This window comes from Lissotriton vulgaris, chromosome 6 (genome assembly GCF_964263255.1).
Source record: "Lissotriton vulgaris chromosome 6, aLisVul1.2, whole genome shotgun sequence".
Lineage (NCBI taxonomy): Eukaryota > Metazoa > Chordata > Amphibia > Caudata > Salamandridae > Lissotriton > Lissotriton vulgaris.
This window is the reverse complement of record NC_141694.1, coordinates 1,668,795,886-1,668,818,214: the sequence shown is the minus strand read 5'-3', so window position 1 is coordinate 1,668,818,214 and position 22,329 is coordinate 1,668,795,886. Positions and strand designations below refer to the sequence as shown.

At 46.2% G+C, this 22,329-nt stretch overlaps 1 protein-coding gene across 3 annotated transcripts in view; it reads right to left on the bottom strand.

Moving 5' to 3' along the window:
* The window catches only part of RCOR3 (REST corepressor 3), a 302,941-nt gene that overhangs the window by 126,406 nt on the left and 154,206 nt on the right, over nt 1–22,329 (bottom strand). For all 3 annotated transcript variants that reach the window (XM_086927837.1, XM_086927839.1, XM_086927838.1), the window contains one exon: nt 9,101–9,316. In XM_086927837.1, the coding sequence (XP_086783963.1) occupies nt 9,101–9,316 (216 nt within the window). The remainder of the gene's footprint in view (nt 1–9,100; nt 9,317–22,329) is intronic.

Here is a 22,329-nt window from a genome sequence, read left to right as displayed (position 1 = left end):
TGGACAAATGGTGTCAAAAGCTGCAGATAGATCAAAAAGGATCGATGCCGCCGCCTACCCTGCGTCAACCACAAAACTGATGTTATTAACAGCTGAAAAGAAAGCAGTTTCTGTCCCATGGTTGCTTCTAAAACCAAATTGAGAAAGATCTACCAACTCATGTGCCTCTAAATAGGCCATAAACTGTGAATTAAGGTGTTCTAAAATTTTAGACGGAGTAGGCACTAGAGAAATGGGCCTATACTATAGTCTTTCAATCCTATTGGGTCCAAGTTAGGTTTTCTTAAAGAGAGGCTTTAAAGCCGCTCTTTGCCACAGTGGTGGATAAAGTCTTGAGCCAATGGCTTTGTTGATAGCAGCTGCAAGATGAGGGTCAACTGTCTTAGCTACCAGCTGCAGGACCTTAGGGGACATGGTTCAATAGGAGAGCAGGAATTCATACTGAGGAGAATAATCTTTACCTGCACAAATATATATATAGAGACCGTGAACAAGGCATTTGTAATGCCGAAACGCGTTGAATTTGTTGTCGTCTATATCACTGCCTAAAAGAACTGATGCATATGGAAGAAACTGGTAAATAAATGAGCAATTTAATGCAAATTATGAGGAGTGTGGCCCGTCTTTCCCGGGAGACCGTATATATATATATATATATATATATCACACCAACACTTCCTCCCTCGAGAAAGATTACCACAGACACCTCACATGGTTTGCAGAAAGTTTAATCATATGAACTGCACAGCAACGCGTTTCGACTTTACGTCTTGATCCATACCGGAGCTGGGTTGCATATATATATATATATATATATATATATATATATATATATATATATATATATATATATATATATATATATATATATATATATATATATATATATATATATATATATATATATATATATATATATATATATATATATATATATATATATATATATATATATATATATATATCTCACCAGCCAATTACCCCATTTTTTGGCACTCTCAATACTGGTGGGAGTAGAGAGCAGATTGATAAGATTAAAAAGCTATCCTGAGGAATTGGCCTACTATTTAGGTTTGTTAGTGCAGAAACAAGCTTCCTCTTCTTTAATGGCCGCTTTGTATTCTTTCATGAGGGTCTTGTATAGATCGCTCTCCTGCAAATCATAACTTTTTCGCTATGCCCTTTCTTGACACCAACAAGCATGTCTTAACCTGAGCTTCTCTGAGAACCATGGGGAAGTTGGCAATGTTCTCCTTGATGGGTCAGACAGTGTCAAAGGCTGACCTAGTATTGCATGCTACCATGTGAATAGTATTACTTGTGCTACATACTGATGACACAGCCTATGGTGACAGTTTTAGAAACGGAAAACTTTTTATCTTCTTTGATTTTGAATGAAAGAAATCATGAACTGAAACTACAGCATTGTAATATATGCAACATGAAGGACTAGTACAACTTTAAGAAGGTTAACATGTGCTTAAAGGTGTGATTTACTGTGCCATTTATAGGGCTCTGGCCCCAACAGCAGTGTGTGGTTGCAATTTTTCATACTTCTGTGGTTGATAAAATGAGTACCAAAGAAATGATTGTTTGTGTATGGGTAAAGGTTTTGTCCTTTTCTTCAAAATATTATAACTCCCTCTTACATCGCTTCAACCCCCGGGCAAGACACTAGGGTCCCGATGTAGGTAAATGGGTTTTTCCGATTTCAAAATACCGAGGCGGGCCGAATCGGTATTCTGAAATCGGAAAACGAGATGTAGGAAAAAAACACCGAAAAATTACCGAATCGGTCGGCATCGGTATTGTGATTCGATACGTACCGAATCGGCACGGAAAGTACTACCGAATCGGCAATTACCGAATCGGCAAATACCGAATCGGCAATTACCGAATCGGAGGTCGGAATACACCCCCATGGCCAAAATGCCCATAGGAATGCATTGAACAATCCGAATCGGTAATATCCGAATCGGTAAAATCCGATTCGGTAATATCCGAATCGGTAAAATCCGAAACAGCCAATGAGGTGGATCCACCCTCCCCCACCCAAGCAGGGAGTGGCTACCCAGGCAGGTGCAGCTCATTAAGAACTTTCTGGAGAGCCAGCCTGAGCTGAACACTCACAGTGAGCAGCAGTGGGAGCAGGAGGCAGAGAACTGTGGATAGCAGGATGGCAAGCACCAGTGAGAGCCAGAAGGGTGGCCAGAAGAGAAAGCCCAAGTTTAGCAGCACAGAGCTGCAGGTGTTGGTGGAGGAGGTGGTGAGGGTGCACAGGCAGCTCTTCAGGAGGCTGTCCCTCACTGTGCCGGACAGCACGAAGAGGAGGCTCTGGAGTGAGATAGCAGAGAAAGTCAACGCAGTAGGTGTCACCCCCAGGACCCTTGATGACCTTAAAAAACGATTTTACGACATCCGCAGCCTGACGAAACGCAAGATGGCTGAGCTGCAGAGGCAAGCTGGATTGACTGGTGGGGGCAGGAACCCGGCGCCACCCCTCACGGACCTGGAGGAACTGGTGTCCAGCACCATCGAGAGGGAGTGTGTGACGGGAATCGGGACCCTGGACAGCTCAGCCAGAGCTACAGCTACAGGTAAGAAGCATGCGCATCATGACACACCCTACCAGACACCTCCCCTTTAGACACAATGCACAGCCAAACCCCAGCCCAGTACTGTAACCAACATACAAGAGAAAAGCATCATGGTAAATGTAGTCAGCAGAAGTTTCCAAAATATGGCAGTGCAGAACCACAAAATAGAAAACAGTGGAACACATTCAAAGGATATGCAAGGACATGTGCAATGCTTTAATTGTAGTGACTGTAATACATCGGCACTCAATTTACAAATGCTTCTTTATACCTAGGGGCACCATCAGGCGGAGGACCACAAGCTACTGATGCACCAGCACCAGCACCAACTACCAGTGCGGTGGCAGGGCCTAGCACAAGTCAGGCTGCCCTGGAGGAGGAGGAGGAGGAGAACAACACCAGTGGCCAGGGAGATGAGGGAGACCTGGTAATTGACTACGCATTCCTTCACTCCCCACAAATGTCAGGCACACCCCCATTGCTGTTCTCCCCTGAGAACTCTCCGACAACGGCCCACCCTGCACCTACCACACCTCCTGCCAGGAGTCTGGTTGTGGCTACACTCAACCCTATCCAGGGAGCAGCGGGTCAGGCCCCGGCCACCACCACACCAACACCAGTGGCACCCCAGCCCACACAGCAGGGCGGCAGCAGCAGTACCCGGAGGCGTGCCATTTCCAGCACTGCAGCGCCGGCACGGGAGGGCAGTGTCTTCCAGGGGCTTGAAGGCAGCATGGTCAAAATCCAACGCTTGCAGGCAAAGTCCATCATGGCCTGCCAGCGCCAGCTCCGCCAGCACAACCTGCAGATGGGCGAGATGGTACAAGGGTTCAAGGCTTTTGTTGACACTAACAAGGAGGTTGCTGCAGGTCTTGGCAGGCTGACCACAGCCATAACCCAGCTATGCGGAAGACTTGAGGAGCACGAGCACTCGCGCAGGCGGATGCCCGCGTACAAAACCGGTCCATTAGCCGCCTTGCTGCTGCAACCGCGCAACTGTGTCAACGTGGTGCTAAAATGGAGGCAAGTTTGACACAAAACACTGCTGAGGTCACCAGGGGAATGGCCCGCATTACAACAGCCATGGAGGCAATGATAATCTCCAACACTGCCGCCAATCCAGCCCTGGACCTGGGGGATGCTGGGGACAGCAGCAGCCGCAGCAGCCCGGCCAGCGCTGCGTCGGAGCCGCGCCGGAGCACCAGGCGCTCCGCAGAAGCCGCAGGACATGCGGAAGGGGGTGAGGCACACCCCAGTGGGGCTGCCAAGCGCTCCAAGAAGTAGGCATGCCAGGGCGGGTGAGGCAACCCGGACCTTTGACATTTGTTTTCTTTACTTTTACATTTTATTTTGTTGCACATCAGTGCAGTAACGGTGTTGCAACATTATTAAAATTTGCTTTTCCCCACAAACATTTACCTGTCTGTGCATCTGTACTCACTCAGAAATAGTTTTCTGTAATCTCCTCACGTCTGTATCTGCCATCACTTGGCGTAGACACCCCAGCAGGCTGTGTTAGTGGCACAGCATCGTCGTCGTCATGGTCCTCGTAGTCAGACAACTCGACCTCAGTGCCCTTCTTCACCGCAAGGTTGTGCAACATTGCACAGACAGCTATGATCTTGCAGCAGGTGATGGGGGTATACTGCCTTGCGCCTCCACTCTTGTGCAGGCATCTGAATCTACTTTTCCAGATGCCAAAGGTCCGTTCAACTACATTCCTTGTGCTTTTGTGGGCCCGGTTATACCTCCTTTGGCTGGGTGTGGAGGGGTTGAGGTAGGGGGTGAGTATGAAAGAGCGGAGGGCATATGCACTGTCGCCTGGAAGGAAAAGGGGTAACATTACTCACATGCATACATGCATTACACTTAGCTACTTTGTGTTATGGGGGTCTGATGATGTGTCTCACCTAGGAGGTATCCTTCACCAAATTCGCCAGCCATCAGCCGTGCATAGATGCCGCTCTGTTGAAAAATGTAGGAGTCATGGGTACTCCAAGGAAATTTTGCTACCAGGTCTGTGATGGTGCACTTCGCATTGCAGATCACCTGAACGTTGATGGTGTGCGTAGACTTCCGATTGCGGTATATGTATTCTGTGTCAGCTGGGGGGCAAATCGGAATGTGCGTGCCATCTATGCAGCCAATGATTTGGGGAAATTGTGCCATCTGGTAGAAGTCAGCTTTAGTTTGTAGCAGTTCTGCGTGGGTTGCAGGGAAAGAGATGTATTGGTCCATCCTGTGTATCATGGCGTCAAGGAATGTGTGGAAGAACCTTGACAGGCTGCTCTGGGTCACCCCTCCTACCGCTGCAACTCCACTTTGATAGCTGCCAGACGCAAGCAGGTGTAAGCTGCATAGCACCTGGACGTGCGCTGGGATGGCGTGTGCCCTTGGGGTGGGGTGGTCCAACAGTGGTTTGAGGTCCCTGATGAGCTCCAGAATGGTGTCTGAGTCCAGCCTGTACCTCTGTAGGATCTCTGCCTCTGTGAGCATGAACAGGGTGATCCTCTGTCTGTAGACCTGTTCCTCTCTTTGCCATTCCCTCTGTCCTTCCTGCTGTAGCTGTAGCCGCCTTGCAATGACATAAAAAGCTGCCATCCTGCAAGTTGCAATGCATTTTGGGTCTATTTTTATGGGTTGGAGTTGGTTACCACCTGATTGTAATCCATGGTAAATACCGAGTGAGAAATACCGATTTCGAGCCAAAATCGATATTTCTGTGCTTCCCTACATCTCCCTATCTGTCCGAATCGGGAACTTTCCCAATCGGTGATTCTACCGAATCGGTAGGTTATCCGATTCGGCTTATGTCCGATTCGGTGTCACTGCCGAATCGGTACATGGACCGAATCGGATATTTTCCGATTCGGTTTCAGTACCGAATCGGTACATGGACCGATTCGGATGATTACCGATTCGGTGTCACTACCGATTCGGTACATGGTCCGAATCGGATAATTTCCGATTCGGTGTCACTACCGATTCGGTACATGGACCGAATCAGTATTTTTTTCCGAATCGGTGTGTTACCGATTCGTTACATTTCCGATTTTCGGTATGTACGTATCGGATTATTTTCGATTCGGTAGCCATTCCGAATCGGTATTTGTACCGATTAGGACGTTTTTCTTTGCCCTACATCTCGATGGCAGTATACCGATCGGTAAGGGCCGAAAATCGGTATTTTCGGCCGTTACCGATCGGTAACGGCCTACCTACATTGGGCCCTAGGTCTCATGACTTAGGGCCCGATGTAGGTATCAAATACCGGTCGGAAACGGCCGATTTCGGCCGTTTCCGACCGGTATTTGGCCTACTGAGATGTAGGGGACATTTTTTTGTCCGATTCGGTATTTTACCGATTCGGACGTTTGGGATGTAGGTGGGACTACTTTCTGTCCCACAGGCCCTTCAGATTCGGTATTTTAACACCCAATCCAATTGGGTGTTAAAATACCGAATCCAGGTGTGCATGCACATGTGTGCATGCACACCTATGCCATGTGACAGACACATGTCTGTGTGCCACATGGCTCACATGCCTGTTTTGGGGGTGCTAGAGGGTGTCAAAGGGACACCCCCTGCACCCTTGCACAAATCGGTAATTACCGAATCGGTAATTACCGATTCGGTAATGCCCATTGATTCCTATGGGCTTCAAGGCCCATAGGAAGCAATGGGGGATACCAAATCGGTATTTACAGAATCGGTACATACCGAATCTTACAGATTCGGTATTTGCCGAATCTGAAATACCTACATCTCCCCCCCTCTAATTTACCACTTCATAAATACCGATTCGGTCTGATTCGGTATTTATGAAGTGGTAAATGTAGATTTACCTACATCGGGCCCAAAGTTTTAGATTGATGAACCTACGAATAACTCTAAAGAAAACTGGATCAGTGTTGTTTTCATCAAGGTGCTAGAGAAATCATTTTAGACACTGTACTCTATTATGTGATCTTTTGTTAACGTACTGACAATGAGTTATATTTTATACCCAATAAAAATGATTTAAAAAGGAATAACAGGTACGCCTGCTGTTGACAGTGTTTTATGATTAGTGTAATGGTTACACCCACACAACAGAAATACCCTTTACTACATGCCAGAACACCTACAAGTACAGTGTGGCACATGTGCATCCACACTGAGAGCAGCAAACTCCAATTTAATCACCTGTCTTTGGCTGCTATAAATTTGGGGCTGGGAAGAGGGAGGATGGGTGGTGGTCTGTACACATGTAAGTACACACACACATAACCCCCCCCCCACCCACACAGCCTTCTGCATTCTGTGATTCAGAATATTTCTTCTGTGATAAGAAATCCATCCCAAATCTCTCTGAATTCAAAGTCCTCAAACATATCTAGCACATTTCATCATCCCTCTAAAGCAAATCAATCAATCAACAAAGCTTTATTTCAATATTTGATATCATAAAAGCACATTTACAAATTAAAACACAATTCATAATAAATACATTAAAAAGAGGAATTAATCTAAAAAACTTTTTTTTATAACAATGAATAGATAAAAAATATATTAAAATTTAACAGCTTTGCGGATGTTTAAAAACAATTAATTATACAGTTTCTTCATAAAGCCTTTAGTCTAATCAACCATGCCCAGCTTAAAAATGTAGCCACCCCACAGGCTAGGAATGTACTGGCATCAACCTTAAGTATTCTAAGTGCAACAGAGTGGTCCCTAGTTTCAAGCTGCAGGCACACAGGTTTAAGCCATTTCAACCAAGGTTTTATATAGGCTGGGCATACGAAGAAAAGGTGAGGGATATTTTCAACAACACCTGCACAGTGTGGGCAATCCACGGGCGTTTGGTGCGGGGGCTTCCATTTGCTGGCACGATCACGAAGAGGAAGGGTGCCCATCCTAAACTGCATAAAGAGAGTCCTATCTCTCGGCTTTGTAATAAAGTCCAGATAGGGCTCCAGGCGAGGTATATGCTTGTGTTGACGAAATATCTCAGTCAGCCTGCCTTGGTTTGGATCCCTCTGCTCTTGATTATCAACCCATGCCCAAAAGGCTCTCTTGGTTTCTACCTTTGATAACGCTGCCCCAGACTCCCAAGCAGTTAAAAGGCCAGTGGCCAGGAGGATCTTCTTTATATTAGCTAACCATCCGATCTTATGGGATCCTTGGAAATTCATGACCTCTCTTAGGCGCTCGGCATACCTGGAAAGCTCTGGAGTACGCCATAACCGGGCCCAGTATAAGAGAGGACGCAGAGTGACTAGGTCCTTAATTGAACGGCGACCCAAATCACTAAAAAGTGGCTTGTTTGGGATGCCCCTCGGGAGTGAGACAAGCTCCCTAAAGAACTTGTTTTCTGTAGTGACTAGCACATCTACACACCCAAAGCCCCAGAGTCGTGCTCCATATAGGGCACAGCCTACAGCTTTTGCAGCATAGATTTCCAGAGCAGGAGCAATGGGCTTAGAGGTGGACGCGTGATGTTCCCTCCCTAATACTCCTACTAACCGTTTATGATTTAGGGCCATTTTATCAATATGTAACTGCCATTTGAATTTGTCAGAAATTCTGATCCCCAAATAATCGAACTCTTTGACGCGCTCCAGTGGCACCCCATCGAGAGCCAAAGTAGTTCTAGACGATCTGCTTGGGTTAAAATAAAGAAGCTTTGTTTTGGAGGTGTTAATAACAAGACCCCTCATCTTACAAAACAAGCAGAAGCGATTCAACAGCTTCTGTAACCCTGCAGGAGTTTTTGATACTAACAACGTATCATCCGCAAAAAGTAATGCAGGGACTTTATCACCTGCCAGGACCAGGGCGTCAGCATTAATTTCAAGCAAAAAGGAGACTACGCCGTTCACAAAGAGCGTGAATAGTGTGGGTTCCAATACGCATACCTGGCGAACGCCTCTATTCACAGGAATTTTATCAGTTTGTTGCTCCTGTGAACCCCATCTAATGCGGGCGTAGTTTCCATCGTGCATACGGGCCAAGAGGTTCAGAATAGGCGGAGGAATCCCCATCTCCTGCAGGACCAGCCATAGGCGGTCTCGGGGGACCAAGTCAAAGGCGGTCTTCAAGTCAATAAATGCCAAGTAAAGGCCGCCTTTGCCAATGGTAACCACCTTCCAATGCAAGAGTGCCAACCTAAATGCCTGGTCTATCGTGCTTGTGCAAGCCCTAAAGCCCGCCTGGAACTGTGGAAATCACGTTGCCCCAAACCATGGCAATGTAACCATAATATCTAATTTCTCATTAAAATTAAAATGTGGGAGAACTGTAAAATGGGGAAGTTATAAGCCCTTTTCAAGCTATAGATTAGTTTTACAATGTAAGTATCCATTTTATAGTAAAAGGTGATCCTGAAGTCCCTGCAGTACACATTTACAATTTAACAGTTTTTTTTAGCTTTGAAGATACTTTTAAAGGTCTACTTTTCATGGTTCATGATTTGAACAAGATGAACAACATACAATTCAAAATATGAGTTGAGGAATTACCTGTCGCTTTAATGAGATCAACTCTAAATCCAACTGTCGTAGAATTGTATTGGCTGCATTTGGGCTACACGAAACAGCTACTACATCCTCCTGAGTCAAAAACATGCCTTTGGGTGGGCGGCATTTAGAACGTTGGTGATGACGATGCTGCAAGCTTTGATATTCCCTTCGGCCAAGCCCAATTTTGCTAGTCTGAACACATGGTTCAATAGTAACCTAAAATTGAAGCACACCATAATCAAAGAACCAAACAGCTCATGCAAGGCAAAGTTTCCAAGAAAGAGCAATTTAACTGTGGTAATATGTTTCCATCAACAATTTCCACTGTCTACTGATTCCACCTCTTACTAACCTATGGAATATTTAATCAGTGTGACAGTACATACAAACAAGTGATTTACAGTAACTTTGAAATACAATCTGTTTCATCTTTGCAAAGTCTCAAAGAACACTTTCTTTCTGCAGCTTCTGGGAAACAATCATAATAGCAACAAGAAACTCACCTTCAACTATGAACTACTCACTACAAAATTATTCACAGAAGAAAATGTAAAAGGATATTTTTTATTGAGTTCCTGACCTGAAACTACAGTTCTCCAGCATTATTTATGTATTTCTATTGTTTTCTTTTTAGCATTCTTATATAGCGCACCTGGACTCATAGTTCTAGGTCACTGTTTTTGTAACTCATTTACATTACATGAAGGTCATTAACACATTACTATAACCCATTTTAACTAGGACAGTCCAGTAGCACTTCAACACCGATCAATTACAACAGAAGCAAAAAATTGACCTGTACTAGACATAACCATATTAGTTTGGAGGAAATTATGTATAAAACTTGTGGAAGAGATTGGTTCTAAGGTGGTATTTGAAGGTAAGGAGGGTGAGCTTCTTCCTGACACTGGAAGAAGGGAATGGGGAATTCCAAGAATCAGTGGCACAATAGTGATGGATTCATGTATATGATAGGAGTTCTGAATTTCAAAACTTCAAGTTGTAGAACACTGACTTTTAAGTCTTCTAAGACCACCAGAAAGGGCGAGATCTGCATGTTGGAGGATTGTTTTGGTCTATGGAATTGTAAGGCAGGCAGCAGAGTTGGAAGTAAATGCTAACTAGGGTGAGCAGCCAGTTGAGATAATTAAATATCTGGTGATGTGATCAAATTTGTTCAAGGTGGCAACCATTCTATTGGCTAACTGAAGGTTGAAGGACTGTCTTTAGAGAAGCAAAGGAAGGCGTGTGATAAATAAAAGTACAGCATATCCAAAATCCAGTCCAGAGACAACTAGCATATGTAGCATTGTTTTGAATTGGTCTAGCATTAGGTAACGTATTTTGTTTTCACTGACTAAAGATGTACATTTGCCAAACTTGTTTATGCGTGGGATATGAATGATGAATTTCGGGAATTTTTCAGTGATTTCGAACAAAGGAGAGAAACCATCAAGTTTTTAACTGTTGAGAAAAGAGAAATAAAATCCAAACTGGTCCACTGAGAGTGCGTGAAGAGGAGTAACTAAATGTTCTGGGGTTTTAACAAGTACATTCTTCTGATACTCAATTTTGCAATCTTTCAAGGCATGTGCTCATAGTGACAATATACTCAGTTGTTGATGTTGTGGATATATTTGAACATCATCTACATATTGTGCGACAGAAATACCTTTATCCTTGAGGCTCAAACGTAGGGGATTTATACAATTGCTCAATTTGAGCTGGTGGAGCCCACTGGCACTCAATTTTGGGTCTGTGGTGTTTTTCAACATCCGACGTTGACCCCAAAAAAAAGAGAAGGCAGAAAAGTGAGAAAGAAAGAGAAAGCCAAGAGTGACATTCAAAAGAAGAAGGAATGAAAAAGAACCTGCAAGAGTAAGATAATGGGATGGGGAGTATAAGGTGGCAGAAGAAAGAGGCATGAGAAGGGAGTCAAGACTGGAAGCTTTGTTATTCAGCAAACCCAATATTTGGCAGCACTGGTTACGGGCTTCTGAGAAAATCTTTGGGCCATGGCACTTATTCTTTTAAAAGTTACGTACTGGTCAATAACCAGAGTAAAGGAGCAGGGACAAAAATCGAGCCTAGAGAGATAGAAATGGGCATTGCGGCTTCGACTGAGGTGGAGTTTCCATTCCTCTCCATTTAGTATTTTTTTGTGAGGAAGGAGGTAAACCACAGTAGGGAGTGAACTTGAAAGATCATATTGTGTTTTAGTGCTAAAATTACGCTGCCAAAACCATTAGTATTGAACTACTGAAATTTAGTAGAACTAGTACAGAGGCATCCCATTTGTGCCAGATGCGATGCACATATCTAGTATCACCTGGTAGCCGTTCTGGTACTGAAATAAGAGCAGAAGCTGGATTGACAGCCTGCCAGCAGATGTTCCTTAGACATGACAGTGTTCAGTTGGTTGGTGTCAAATCTTTCCAAGGCTTTCCCTAGACAGGGATACGAAGACACAGGATGAAAATGGGAGACCTGGTTTGGATAAGATTGGTTTTCAGAGAAGTGATATGACCAATCTTTATTGAGTTGAGTACTGGGTTTTGTGCAAGCAAAGAATATTGATTAAATCGCACAAGGTGAATTCAGAAACTGAGAAATTATCTTTGCTTATATTAGCAGTAAAAATTGTTGATGTACGTCAACCTAGCCAATGGGCAGGAAAGAGTCCCACATTTTAATATTTTAGTGGGTAGCGAACATTCGTTTTCATTTTGATGAAAATTATTTTATTGGTGAAGTACTGGAGGAATTCTTCACATGTAGCTGTGAAGAGATAGTATATGTTACATGTTGGGGACTGAGAAAGACCAAAAAGAGAATATGTGACGTTAGGTGAATAGTTGGCTAGTTCATGGTCATAAATAGATTTGGTAGATAAAATGCTTTATATTCTTTTCTTGGTTTTTAATATGGCAAAAAGAACAAAGAATTTAGATTTCCTCTATTTTTTTCTTCCTCGCTGGGTATTCTCATTTATTTTATTTATTTATTTATTTGCATACTTATAACGCGCTGGGAATCGACTCCCTGAGGAGTATCTCCGACCTTTTTAGCAGCATCTGAGACCAAGGCCTGCTCTAACAGGGTTAAGTAAAGACTTAGTGGGACTAATAGTTGAACAAGAAAGTTTTTAATTTTTTCCTAAAAGGAAAGTGTTCCTTACAGATTCTAATGTCATAAGGAAGATCGTTCCAAAGCTTTGGTCCAGCTACGGACAGAGCCCTTCCTCCTTGTCTGGTCTTACAAAACCTGGGGACACATAACAGCTCTTGATTACCAGATCTCAGAGTTCTAGCAGGGATGTAAGGGACAAATTTTTTTGTTAGATAGTCAGGACCTTTACCAATGAGACATTTATGGATGATGCAGCACGTTTTAAACAGAACCCTCTGTTTCACAGTGAGCCAATGTAGTTGATTCAGCAATGGTTTCGAGGGTGTACGTGCTGGGGCATTCAAAACCAAGCGTGCTGCCGTGTTCTGCACAACTTGGAGTTTGTTAATGATGCCCTCATTGGCGGCTAACAGCAGCCCGTTACAGTAGTCCAGTCTGCTCAACACAAGCGACTGAACTAGAGTTTTCCTGGTGGAATCAGGTAACAGGGGGAAAACCCTTCGGAGAAGACCAATCACATGGAAACAGGAGCCTACCACTTGATTGGTATGATGTTTAAGAGCGAGCTCCTGATCCAGTTTGAATCCAAGATCTTTTACCACCTCTTTGGGTACGGGGACTGGGCCAAGGTCTTGAGGCCACCAGTCGGGAGTCCACAATCGTTTGGCCTCTCCAAAAAGCATTACCTCAGTCTTTGAGACGTTACACTGAAGGAAGTTTGCTGCCATCCATTGAGCCACCTCTTTCATCCCCTGGGCAAAGGAGTTGCGTACCTCAGGAGTCATGATTTTAAAGGGGAAGAGGAGTTGAGTATCGTCTGCATACGATACAGGAATAAATCCGTGGGATCTCATGATGTTGGCCAGGGGTGCCACGTAGATGTTAAAAAGTGTTGGGCTCAAGCAGGAGCCCTGTGGCACCCCCTTAGAGATCTCCACCTCCTCTGACTGGTATGGACCCAGTGTGACTCTCTGAGTACGCTTGATGAAAAAGCTCCTTAGCCAGGCCAACGCCTTGCCACCCAGCCCGATGTTAAAGATGTCTGGAGGTCATGATATCATGTGATACAGTGTCAAACGCCGCTGACAGATCTAAAAGCACCAGGATAACGGAATAACCCTTATCCTGTAGCATATGGAGATCGTCAGCGACGGACAGCAAGGCGGTCTCAGTACTATGCCTGGGTCTAAACCCCGATTGTGAAGGGTCAAGTCCTCCTGCACTTTCTACATATTTAGATAAGTGCCGATTTACAAACTTCTCGGCGAGCTTCCCTAAAAAAGGGAGGAGGGAGATAGGTCTCAAGTTTGTGAGGTCGGTCCAGGGAATGGAATTATTTTTGCGTAGGGGTCTGACCAAAGCTTGCTTCCAGCCTAGGGGGACTTCCCCCGTGCTCAGAGAAAGGTTAAGTACCTGCTGAATACTTACACCCAGCTCCTCAATAAGAAGAGTCATAACCCGTGCTGGTATAATATCCGAGGGGCACCCGCTCTTAGTTTGGGTGATAAGAGTGGTTATCTCCTCCAAGGATATAGGTGGAAAGGCTTCAAGCTTACAGGTCGTATTTCCTATTGGACTGATATGGGACTGGCCCAAGCTATCAGCATTGCTCATAGTATTCGAGATGGATTTGGTGGCTAAGATCTTCGTGTAAATGCCATCTATTTTTTTGACAAAAAACTGAGAGATATTATTGCACAGTTCCTGAGACTCAATTCCATCCGTTTCGCAAGCCGAGGGTTTTATAAAGGTTTGCAAGATCTGGTAGAGTACTTTGGGATTTTTACCGGCTGCTGACAATTGGGCTGCAATATGATGTTTCCGTGCAGCCCGAATAGCTTTATGGTAAACTTTTAATGAGGTCCTGTGAGTTTCTTTGTCCTCTGCCTTGCGAGTGGCCCTCCAACGTTTTTCTGACTTCCTAGCAGTTAGCTTTAACTGTCTAAGATCGTCAGTGAACCAGACCTCTTGTTTAGGAGTAGGCCGTGGTTTAAATTTTCTCAAGGGAGCAACCTGGTTAATAGTCAGTGTTAAGGCTTCATTGAATTTGACTAATGCGGAGGAAACATCATCTCCACATTCATCCCAGTTGGGCTCTGTGTATTTACTCCTGAAACCCTCAGCAGTTAGTTTGTTCCAGGGTCTTCTGACTTCTGCCATAGTCCTCTGGATGCCCTTGACCTTATAATTAGGGCGGGTGTAAAATTCAATGATGGCGTGATCAGTCCAGTCCACTAAAGTGGGAGGCAGACATTTTATAGAGGTGTAGTTGCATAGCACAAGATCTAGGGTGTGTCCGGCAGTGTGTGTGGGTCCCTGATTCATTTGGTTAAGACCAAGCGTGGCTAGATCAGCCAAGAGTGTCTGTGCTTCAACACATGTGGCTATTTCGCTATGGACATTAAAGTCCCCTACCACAAAAAAGTCGGAGTTACATTGTATGTGGGGGGCCAACACTTCCACAAGTTGAGTGGAAAAATTCCCAAGGGGGCCTGGAGGTCGATAGACCAGCGCACCTTTCCTGGTGTGCTTAGTATTTGGGTTGATGGTAAAAATCAGGAGCTCCATTTGCGGGTTACACACCGTTTCAGTGACCACCACCTCCATTTCTTGTTTGAAAATGATGGCCAGCCCACCACCAGTTTTAATGGGGCGGTCCATCCTCACTATTTTGTATCCTAGCGGCACCCCCATAGTGATGGCCGGGACAGTGTGGGGTTTTAGCCACGTTTCAGTCAAGAAACAAAGATGTGGGCCCTCAGAAGTGATGAGATCCCAGATCTGAGTTGCATGAGACACTAGTGAGCGAACATTACAGAGAAGGTTCTTACAAATCAGAGAAGAATCGTTAGCAGGGCATAGATGTTGTATAGGGACGGAGGTAGGGTGCAAAGGGAATATGACAGCGTTGCAAGTAAATTGTGTGTGACACACATTGCAAGAAAATGGTCCCTCCACACATATCTCCGCCCTATGGGGACACAAAGTGGTAACATACCTGCCCACGTCCCGCAATGTCTGGCTAGAATACGTGTATACAGGTTGATGGAGAGGCTCCGAGAGGGTGATGGAGCCCGCCATAGCCTCCAGCCCCTAGCCACGTACTGTCGCGGACGGGCGCAGACGGGCTAGTCTTTGGCTCGTCTTAGGCGCAGGAGTAGGCGCCACACTGCGCGTCAACACTGCGCGTTGGGTCGCCGAGGTGCTTTATAGCCCTTGATTTAATGAAGAGCTAGAGCGCTAACCGCTCGTTTCCCTGAACGTTCCTGCCTCTGCCTCTGCTCCGCCTTCCGCACCCGTGATTGGCTGAGGGTCGGACTGGGAGTGCAGGCACAGGACAAGCTACGAGTGCGTGTGGGTATGCGGTACAAATTTTACACTATTTACACAAGTGCAACACTTTAACACAGTGTAACACTAACAACAAGCTATTTTGCCCCTTTTTAAAAAGTATTTTCTAGTACACAGATAAAATTCAGCACGAGCCGCTTTGAACAATTTTAAAACTAATGACAGATTTGGAGAACCATAGATTTTTTGCTGGTTAGTGAGTCTAATGACATTGGTACAGTGGGTCTACAGCATGAGGCAGGGTGGGACATCTGAGCAGTGAGGGAAACGTTAACATTAACTTTGAATTTGTAAGCAACCTGGCTTATCTTTAGCAAAATGAAGAGATATATTCTTGATTACAGAGACCTGGATTTCCCAGCTAGTCTGGCAGATATCAGGGCTATGAGTAGAGCAATTTTCTACCACAGGAATTTAGTTCAGCTTTGTGAATCTATCATAAAGAGGGGGGTCACTGACTTGGTCAAGATCCATTCCAGTTCCCAGGGAGTGGGAGGATGGCTCACAGGGGAAGGCCCTAAATAAGTCCATGATAAATTTTTTATGATCAACTATGAGAAGAGTATTACTTTTAAAAAATTGATGCTGAAGACAGGTGGACTTTTGATGAACTGTACAAGGCCTCAGTTCGCCAAGTGCAAGAGATAAGGTAGCAACTGGAGAGGATTAGAGGGTAACAAGTGAAGACTCAGCTATGAACATAATATGCATAAGCACCACCACTTCGATTTGTAGGTCTTTCTGGCTATTACACTTGCGCCGGGGCAAGCCCTTGTGTGCCCCACAGTGGAATGTCCACATTACCTAATTCTAGGTGACCAGGAGCCAGACTGTCAAAACAAGCAATATTGAGTTGGTAATTAACACTTGGCCTCTTTGTTTGGAAAAAACCACTGGGCGACTCTTGAGAAGGATTGGATGGTTGATAGATAGATGCAAAAGGTCTATGTACCAAGATATATGTTATATCCTTTTTGTAAAGCGCAACAAATCACACCGAAGGTAGATCTCGACGCTCGGCCTATTCATGTATTGAATATACTCTTTACAATAACCAGGTTTGTAGAAATTTCTTAAATTGAGTGAAGTCCACACAGCTACGAAGATAACTAGAAAGATGATTCTATGCCTTCAGGGCTGTATAAGAAAAAGCTCAGCCCCGGTATCTTGAGGTACGAGTCTGAGAAAGGAGCAAAAGCACCTTGTTGCTAGATCTCAATGTGCGAGCGGGACAGTAAGTACGCAGTTTGTTCTTCAGATATTTAGTGGACATACCTAGTAGAGCTTTGTGGATGAGGTAGCATATCTTAAAAAAGATGTACTTTGTGACTGGTAATCAATGAAGTGACTTGAAGATGGGGACCGGAGGAGAGCCTGCTGGGAGGTTACAAACTACAAACTAATCGGGCAGCTGACTTTTTCACAATTTAAGTTGCGTTAGAAGAGTGTTTCTGGCTGCCATAAGAAATGCATTGCTGTAATCGAGGTGACTGATTATAGGTGCCTGGACCAGCATTTTCCTGTCAAAGGCAGGAAGACAGGGAAAAACTTTCCTCAGGAGACGGATGGTAGACAAACATATCCCCCTTGTCATAGCTACATGACTTTTCATGGTCAATTCATTGTCAATTTTATGCCAAGGGTTTTTGCTGATTGACTGGGGCAGGGGGTGATTCCCAATTCTGTGGGTCGCCAGTCAGGGAACCAGAGATGTTGCGTTTTACCAAACAGCAACTATTCTCTCTATTCAACTGAAGACAATTCCTGGACATCCAGGCAGCAATATCTCATACAATTTCGAAAACGGTACCTAGTACCCTCAATGTGCAGTCCTATAGAAATGATCAGCTGCATATCAAATCAAATCAAATTCTCTTTATTCGGTTTTCCATAGTTATCGAAATACGATAAAAGTTCATAAAATACATTGTTTACATAGTTTGTTTAAAAACAGATAAAACCAAATTGACATTATTGTCTGTTAAAATCTAGTTGTACATATATTTACAGTTTCATGGGTAGGTTATAAAACATCGTATGAAGTACATTGTCAATTACGCTTACGCTTGTTAGTTGTCTTACAACTACTCCAACCTAATCAGAGTCATAACAGTTCATAAAAGCTGTACATTTGTCAAAGATTGGTACGATGTCTAATTCAGAATTTGAGAAAGTGGACTATGGATTTCGCTATAAGTTAATTTTCTAAGTACTGGAGGGCCAAAAGGGCTGGGCGACACTGACGCATCCCCAGTTCTTTCAGAAGCGGAACTATCCGTTGCCTGCGTGGTATTATATAAAACTTGCAAAAAAAGAGTACATGTGTTGGACCCGGCCCATTAGGCAGGTTCACCCCTAGACTTTTTGCGTTTTCCTAGCCTATTTATGGAACCTGGTGTTGGTGATTTTAGGCCTCTGCGCACTTTTTCACTGTGGTACAGTGTAAAGTGCTTGAGCTCTCTGTGGATGAATGGTGAGTGACCTGCCCTCCCATAGGAATGAATGGGGAATCTGTATGCCCATGGTAGTTCCTGATGCGTGGGGAGTGCAGGGGCGAGTTTGGTATGAGAGAACTCGTGAGAATGAATGCTGCAAAATGATGTATGCAGCATGGCTGTGTCTAGTCTAGAAGTCCTACTTTTGGAAGTTGGCATATTTGTGCACGTTGGTGCTAGCGTGTGATTGGCTGGTGAGCCTGGCCCAGAGTGCATGGGCCTGCTTGTGGATTGACTGTCTGGTTTGAGGATGACAGGGGCTGGAGAGCCCAGGAGGTTGTCTGAGTCAGCCCATGGATGAAAGGCAGCATCTGCTGCCAGGGAAGTGGGAGGAGATGGCACCTGATAGTGAAGGGCTGTTCCTGTGTAACTACAAAGCTGGCTCCACCTCCCGCTGGGCGACTGACACCTCTGTCCCTGATACTGAAGGGGACTTCCCTCTAAACCAGTCCAGCTGGTTCTCACACTGCCTGCTTCAAAGGACTTCAAAGAACTTCAAAGGTTTTGCACTGTATAAAAAGGGGTTGTATCCCCTTCCAAATTGTTCTTGTTTTCAACTTGAATCTGCCAGGGGCTGCTGCTGCTTGAGCTAAGGGGAATCCCTGGCTCTGCCCAGCCCTGGGCACCTGATGGACTTTCCTGGACTCCTGGGGGACCCCTCTGCCTTGCTGGGCTGATGGGGGGGACTTTGCTTGACCCCTGGGAATTTCTGGGATCTTTGCAGCATGGAGAAGCTGCATTTTCCTCTGGAGGGCGCTTGTGGGGGATTTCTAGCACCTGGAAGCGCTGTGCTTCCCCCTGAGCACTCTGCCCGTTTTCTAGCGCTTTGGAGCGCTTTATTTTGACTATAGCGCTGAGGAGCGCTCTGCCCGCCCTGGCGAGTGCCCACCTCGCTTATTCTTAATTTTATCTAACTTCGGCTGCCCACGCCGTGATTGCCGCTGCCCGGGTGCCTGAAGACGCCCAGAAGTTGCCGTTGTCCGCGGTGAAGATCGAGCCCGCCGCGCTCTGATTGGGTGAGAGAGCCGAGCCCCCTCACCAGAGCCGCGACGGGATTGGCCCGTGGAACGCCGCGTCATCGGCGAGGCCGCGCTGCCATTGGTTGGCGGCCTCGCGTCATGAGGGGCTCGTCGCAGGAGCCGCGACGCGATTGGCTGGGCCGCCCCTGAGGCCGGGGCACGAGGGAAGAGGCAGGGAGAAGATGGCGGCCGCTGCTGGGGCTCCCGTGTGCCGAGGGAGCCCCGAGTGAAGAAGTGAGCGGCTGACAGGGCTCCCGTGATGCGAGGGAGCCCTGCTGTATCCAGGAGCCGCCGCCGCCTGAGAGCCCCGCAGAGAAGAGAACGCCGCCTCCCAAGGTATCGGTGAGTGCGGGCGTGCAGGGGACAGTGCTGCTTCTGCTCCAGGAGGGAGCTCGAGGGGGTTCCATGTCGGTGAGGCAGAGTGGGTGCTTGGGCGGCCCCGGTTGGCAGTGGGTCGCCCCAACGTTAAACCAGAGCCTTGAGGCTCCACCGAAGGGGCAGAGTGGGGCAGAAGAGAGGAGGGGCGCCGGGACACGTTGTCGGTGTCCGCCCCCCCCCCCAGTGGCGCGAGAGCGCGCCTGTGGCCAGTGTGAAGCCACGAGGGCTTCAAGGGCGGCCCCAGTTGACAGTGGGTCGCCCCAACGTGTTAGAGTCCGGTGAGGCTCATGGGGGCACCATTGCTTTAAGAGCCTGTGTGGCTCCAACGTGCGCAGTGTTGGCTTCAGAGCCTGTGTGGCTTAGCTGGCGCCGTTTTGTTGATTCTTCAGGTGCCCAGCACTTTGTGGGCACCTGCCACGTTTAGGCCTTTCTGTGATGTATACAGTTGCCCAGCACTTTGTGGGCAACTGCCACGTTTAGGCTTTTGTACTTTGGACTGGCGCTGCATGGCAGCGCGCCCTGGCTTTGGACCCAGGGCATCCTTGCCCCAACAAGGCCAGTTGGCCTAGGGACTGCCACAGGTAGTGGCTTATGTAGTGTTGGCGCAATGTGATTTCTATGTTTTTAAATAGTAATTGCCTACTGTGTGTTTTTGCGCTATTGATTTATTAGGCACCTCTGAATGTTTATGCATTATGTGTCTTCCTTTCCATGCGCTGCACCTCTGAATGTTTAGTCATCATGTGTCTTCTTGCGCTGCACCCCTGAATGTATTTTATTGCATCATGTGCCCTATTCTTAACACCTCTGAATGTGTTACTGCATCATGTGTCTTCCTTTTCATGCGCTGCACCTCTGAATGGTTAGTCATCATGTGTCTTCTTGCGCTGCACCCCTGAATGTAGTTTATTGCATCATGTGCTCTATTCTTACTCCTCTGAATGTAGGTTATTGCATCATGGGTAATGTGTCCTTTTCCTAGACCCCTAAATGCTGAGTGATACTTAGGTGGTTGTCTTTTCTACTCCTCTGAATGTAGGTTTATTGCATCATGAGTAATGTATTCTTTCTTAGACCCCTAATGCTGTGTGATACTTAGGTGGTTCTTCTTTCTTAGTACAGGTGGTCCTAGTAAGGTCCTGGTTCCTGTTACCAGTGGTTACTGGTTGTTATCTTTGTGATTACCATTTTATGTTTTATTATTTCTTATTCTAGAAGTGATTTGATATTCTACATTTTATCTAGGAGTTCTATATCTGATTTTGACAGGCGCCCATGTGGCCCTGTCTTGTGTACATAATCCCTGTGAATATTGCCCGTGCCAGTTGGCACCATGTATATGTGTGATTTTATCCGATGTGTTTTTACAATACAAAAGTTATTTTTATAATAACCTTGTGTGGAGTCTCTTTTGTGGTGTGCCTAGTATGTTGTTGCTGTTGTGCGCTGGCGCAAATGCTTTACACATTGCCTCCGAGTTTAGCCTTACTGCTTGTGCCAAGCTACCAAGGGGGTGAGCAGAGGTTATCTTGGCGTGTGACTTCCTTGCCCTGACTAGAATGGTGGTTTCTGCCTGGCTTTGGCGTCAGCCTTAGCCTACCAGAAATAGCCAGTTCTAACATTGTTGGTCAGCGGTGCGGATTTTGGACTTGTGTTTGCGCAGTGCCATAGCGACAACTGGCTACATTACAAAACTCTGCAATTGTTTTTTTCAGATAGTCACATGTTTGGGATTATTGTTTTTGATTTTTTTCCTCAAGAGTGTCATTTTCAAATGTATTTCTGCACTTTATGTTTAGTGGCAGATGAGAGAAATTGACAGGGCGGGACGCCATTAGAGGGGGAGGTTCCCATAGATTAGGAATTCCTTGCTGGGTCCCGTGTCCAATCCCAAATCCTGTCCCTGTGTGGGTAGATGGAAGAGAGGGAGTGTGAGGAGAAATGACTAGCTCAGGAGGGTGGTTGTTCCCTGAGTGTAGTGTGTGTGTCTGGATTCCCCAGTGTGGTAGGATCCAGTGGTGGCAGCTTAAATGTGTCCAGTGTATTAATTCCCATTCCCCGCTCCCAGAGTTTGGTACCTGTGTCACGTGTGGTCAGGTTGAGTGATCAGGGGTGGTGGACACTGCCTTACCAGTCCGAGGGGGGGGAGTGTGCGAATGAGTGATGTGCTGAACTGGAGGAGTTGGTGTGAGTTTTCTTTTTGTTAAAGAGCTTGCATGAGAGGTGTACCTCTGGTGGTGTGCAGGAGGTCCTGCAGAGGCACTGGACAGGAAGGTGGATGTCTGGCGGTGTGCTAGATGTCTTGCAGAGGCATTAGGGGGTGGTTCCAAAAGGAGTGACTTGTGTATCTGATGATCCTGTAAAGGGGAAGAGGTTCATGTGTAACCCAGCTTGGTCCCAGTAGTATGGTAGGGGTGTAGGGGCTCACGCCCTGTCTCAGTGGAGGCGGAGTGAGTGTGGGACGGTGTGTCCCACGTCGGCCTGAAACCCTATCTCTGGGCCTGGAGGGTTCCCTAAGGGAGCGCCAGGTCAGGGGCCTAAGCTGTACATAGATCATTTGAGGAGGATCTTCCTGTGTCTAGAGGACGGGGGGTGTCTGTAACCAGAACTCCGGCGGTCCTAGTGTTGGGCAGTACCGCTCCTAAGTGGAGGGTGCAGAAGTCCTGGCTCGCTGAGCATTTGACCGTCTAGAGTGCTTGACCATTTTGTGGGGCCTCTGGAGGTCGTTCCCCGAGGAGGGGGGAAAGCCAGGTTGGGGTGTGGCCTGACCTGGAAGGAGTACTGGAGGAGAGTGTGTCGCTGATACGCCGCTGGCGTGTGCTCTGTCTAGCCTGAGACATACTGGAACTGGAAGGGG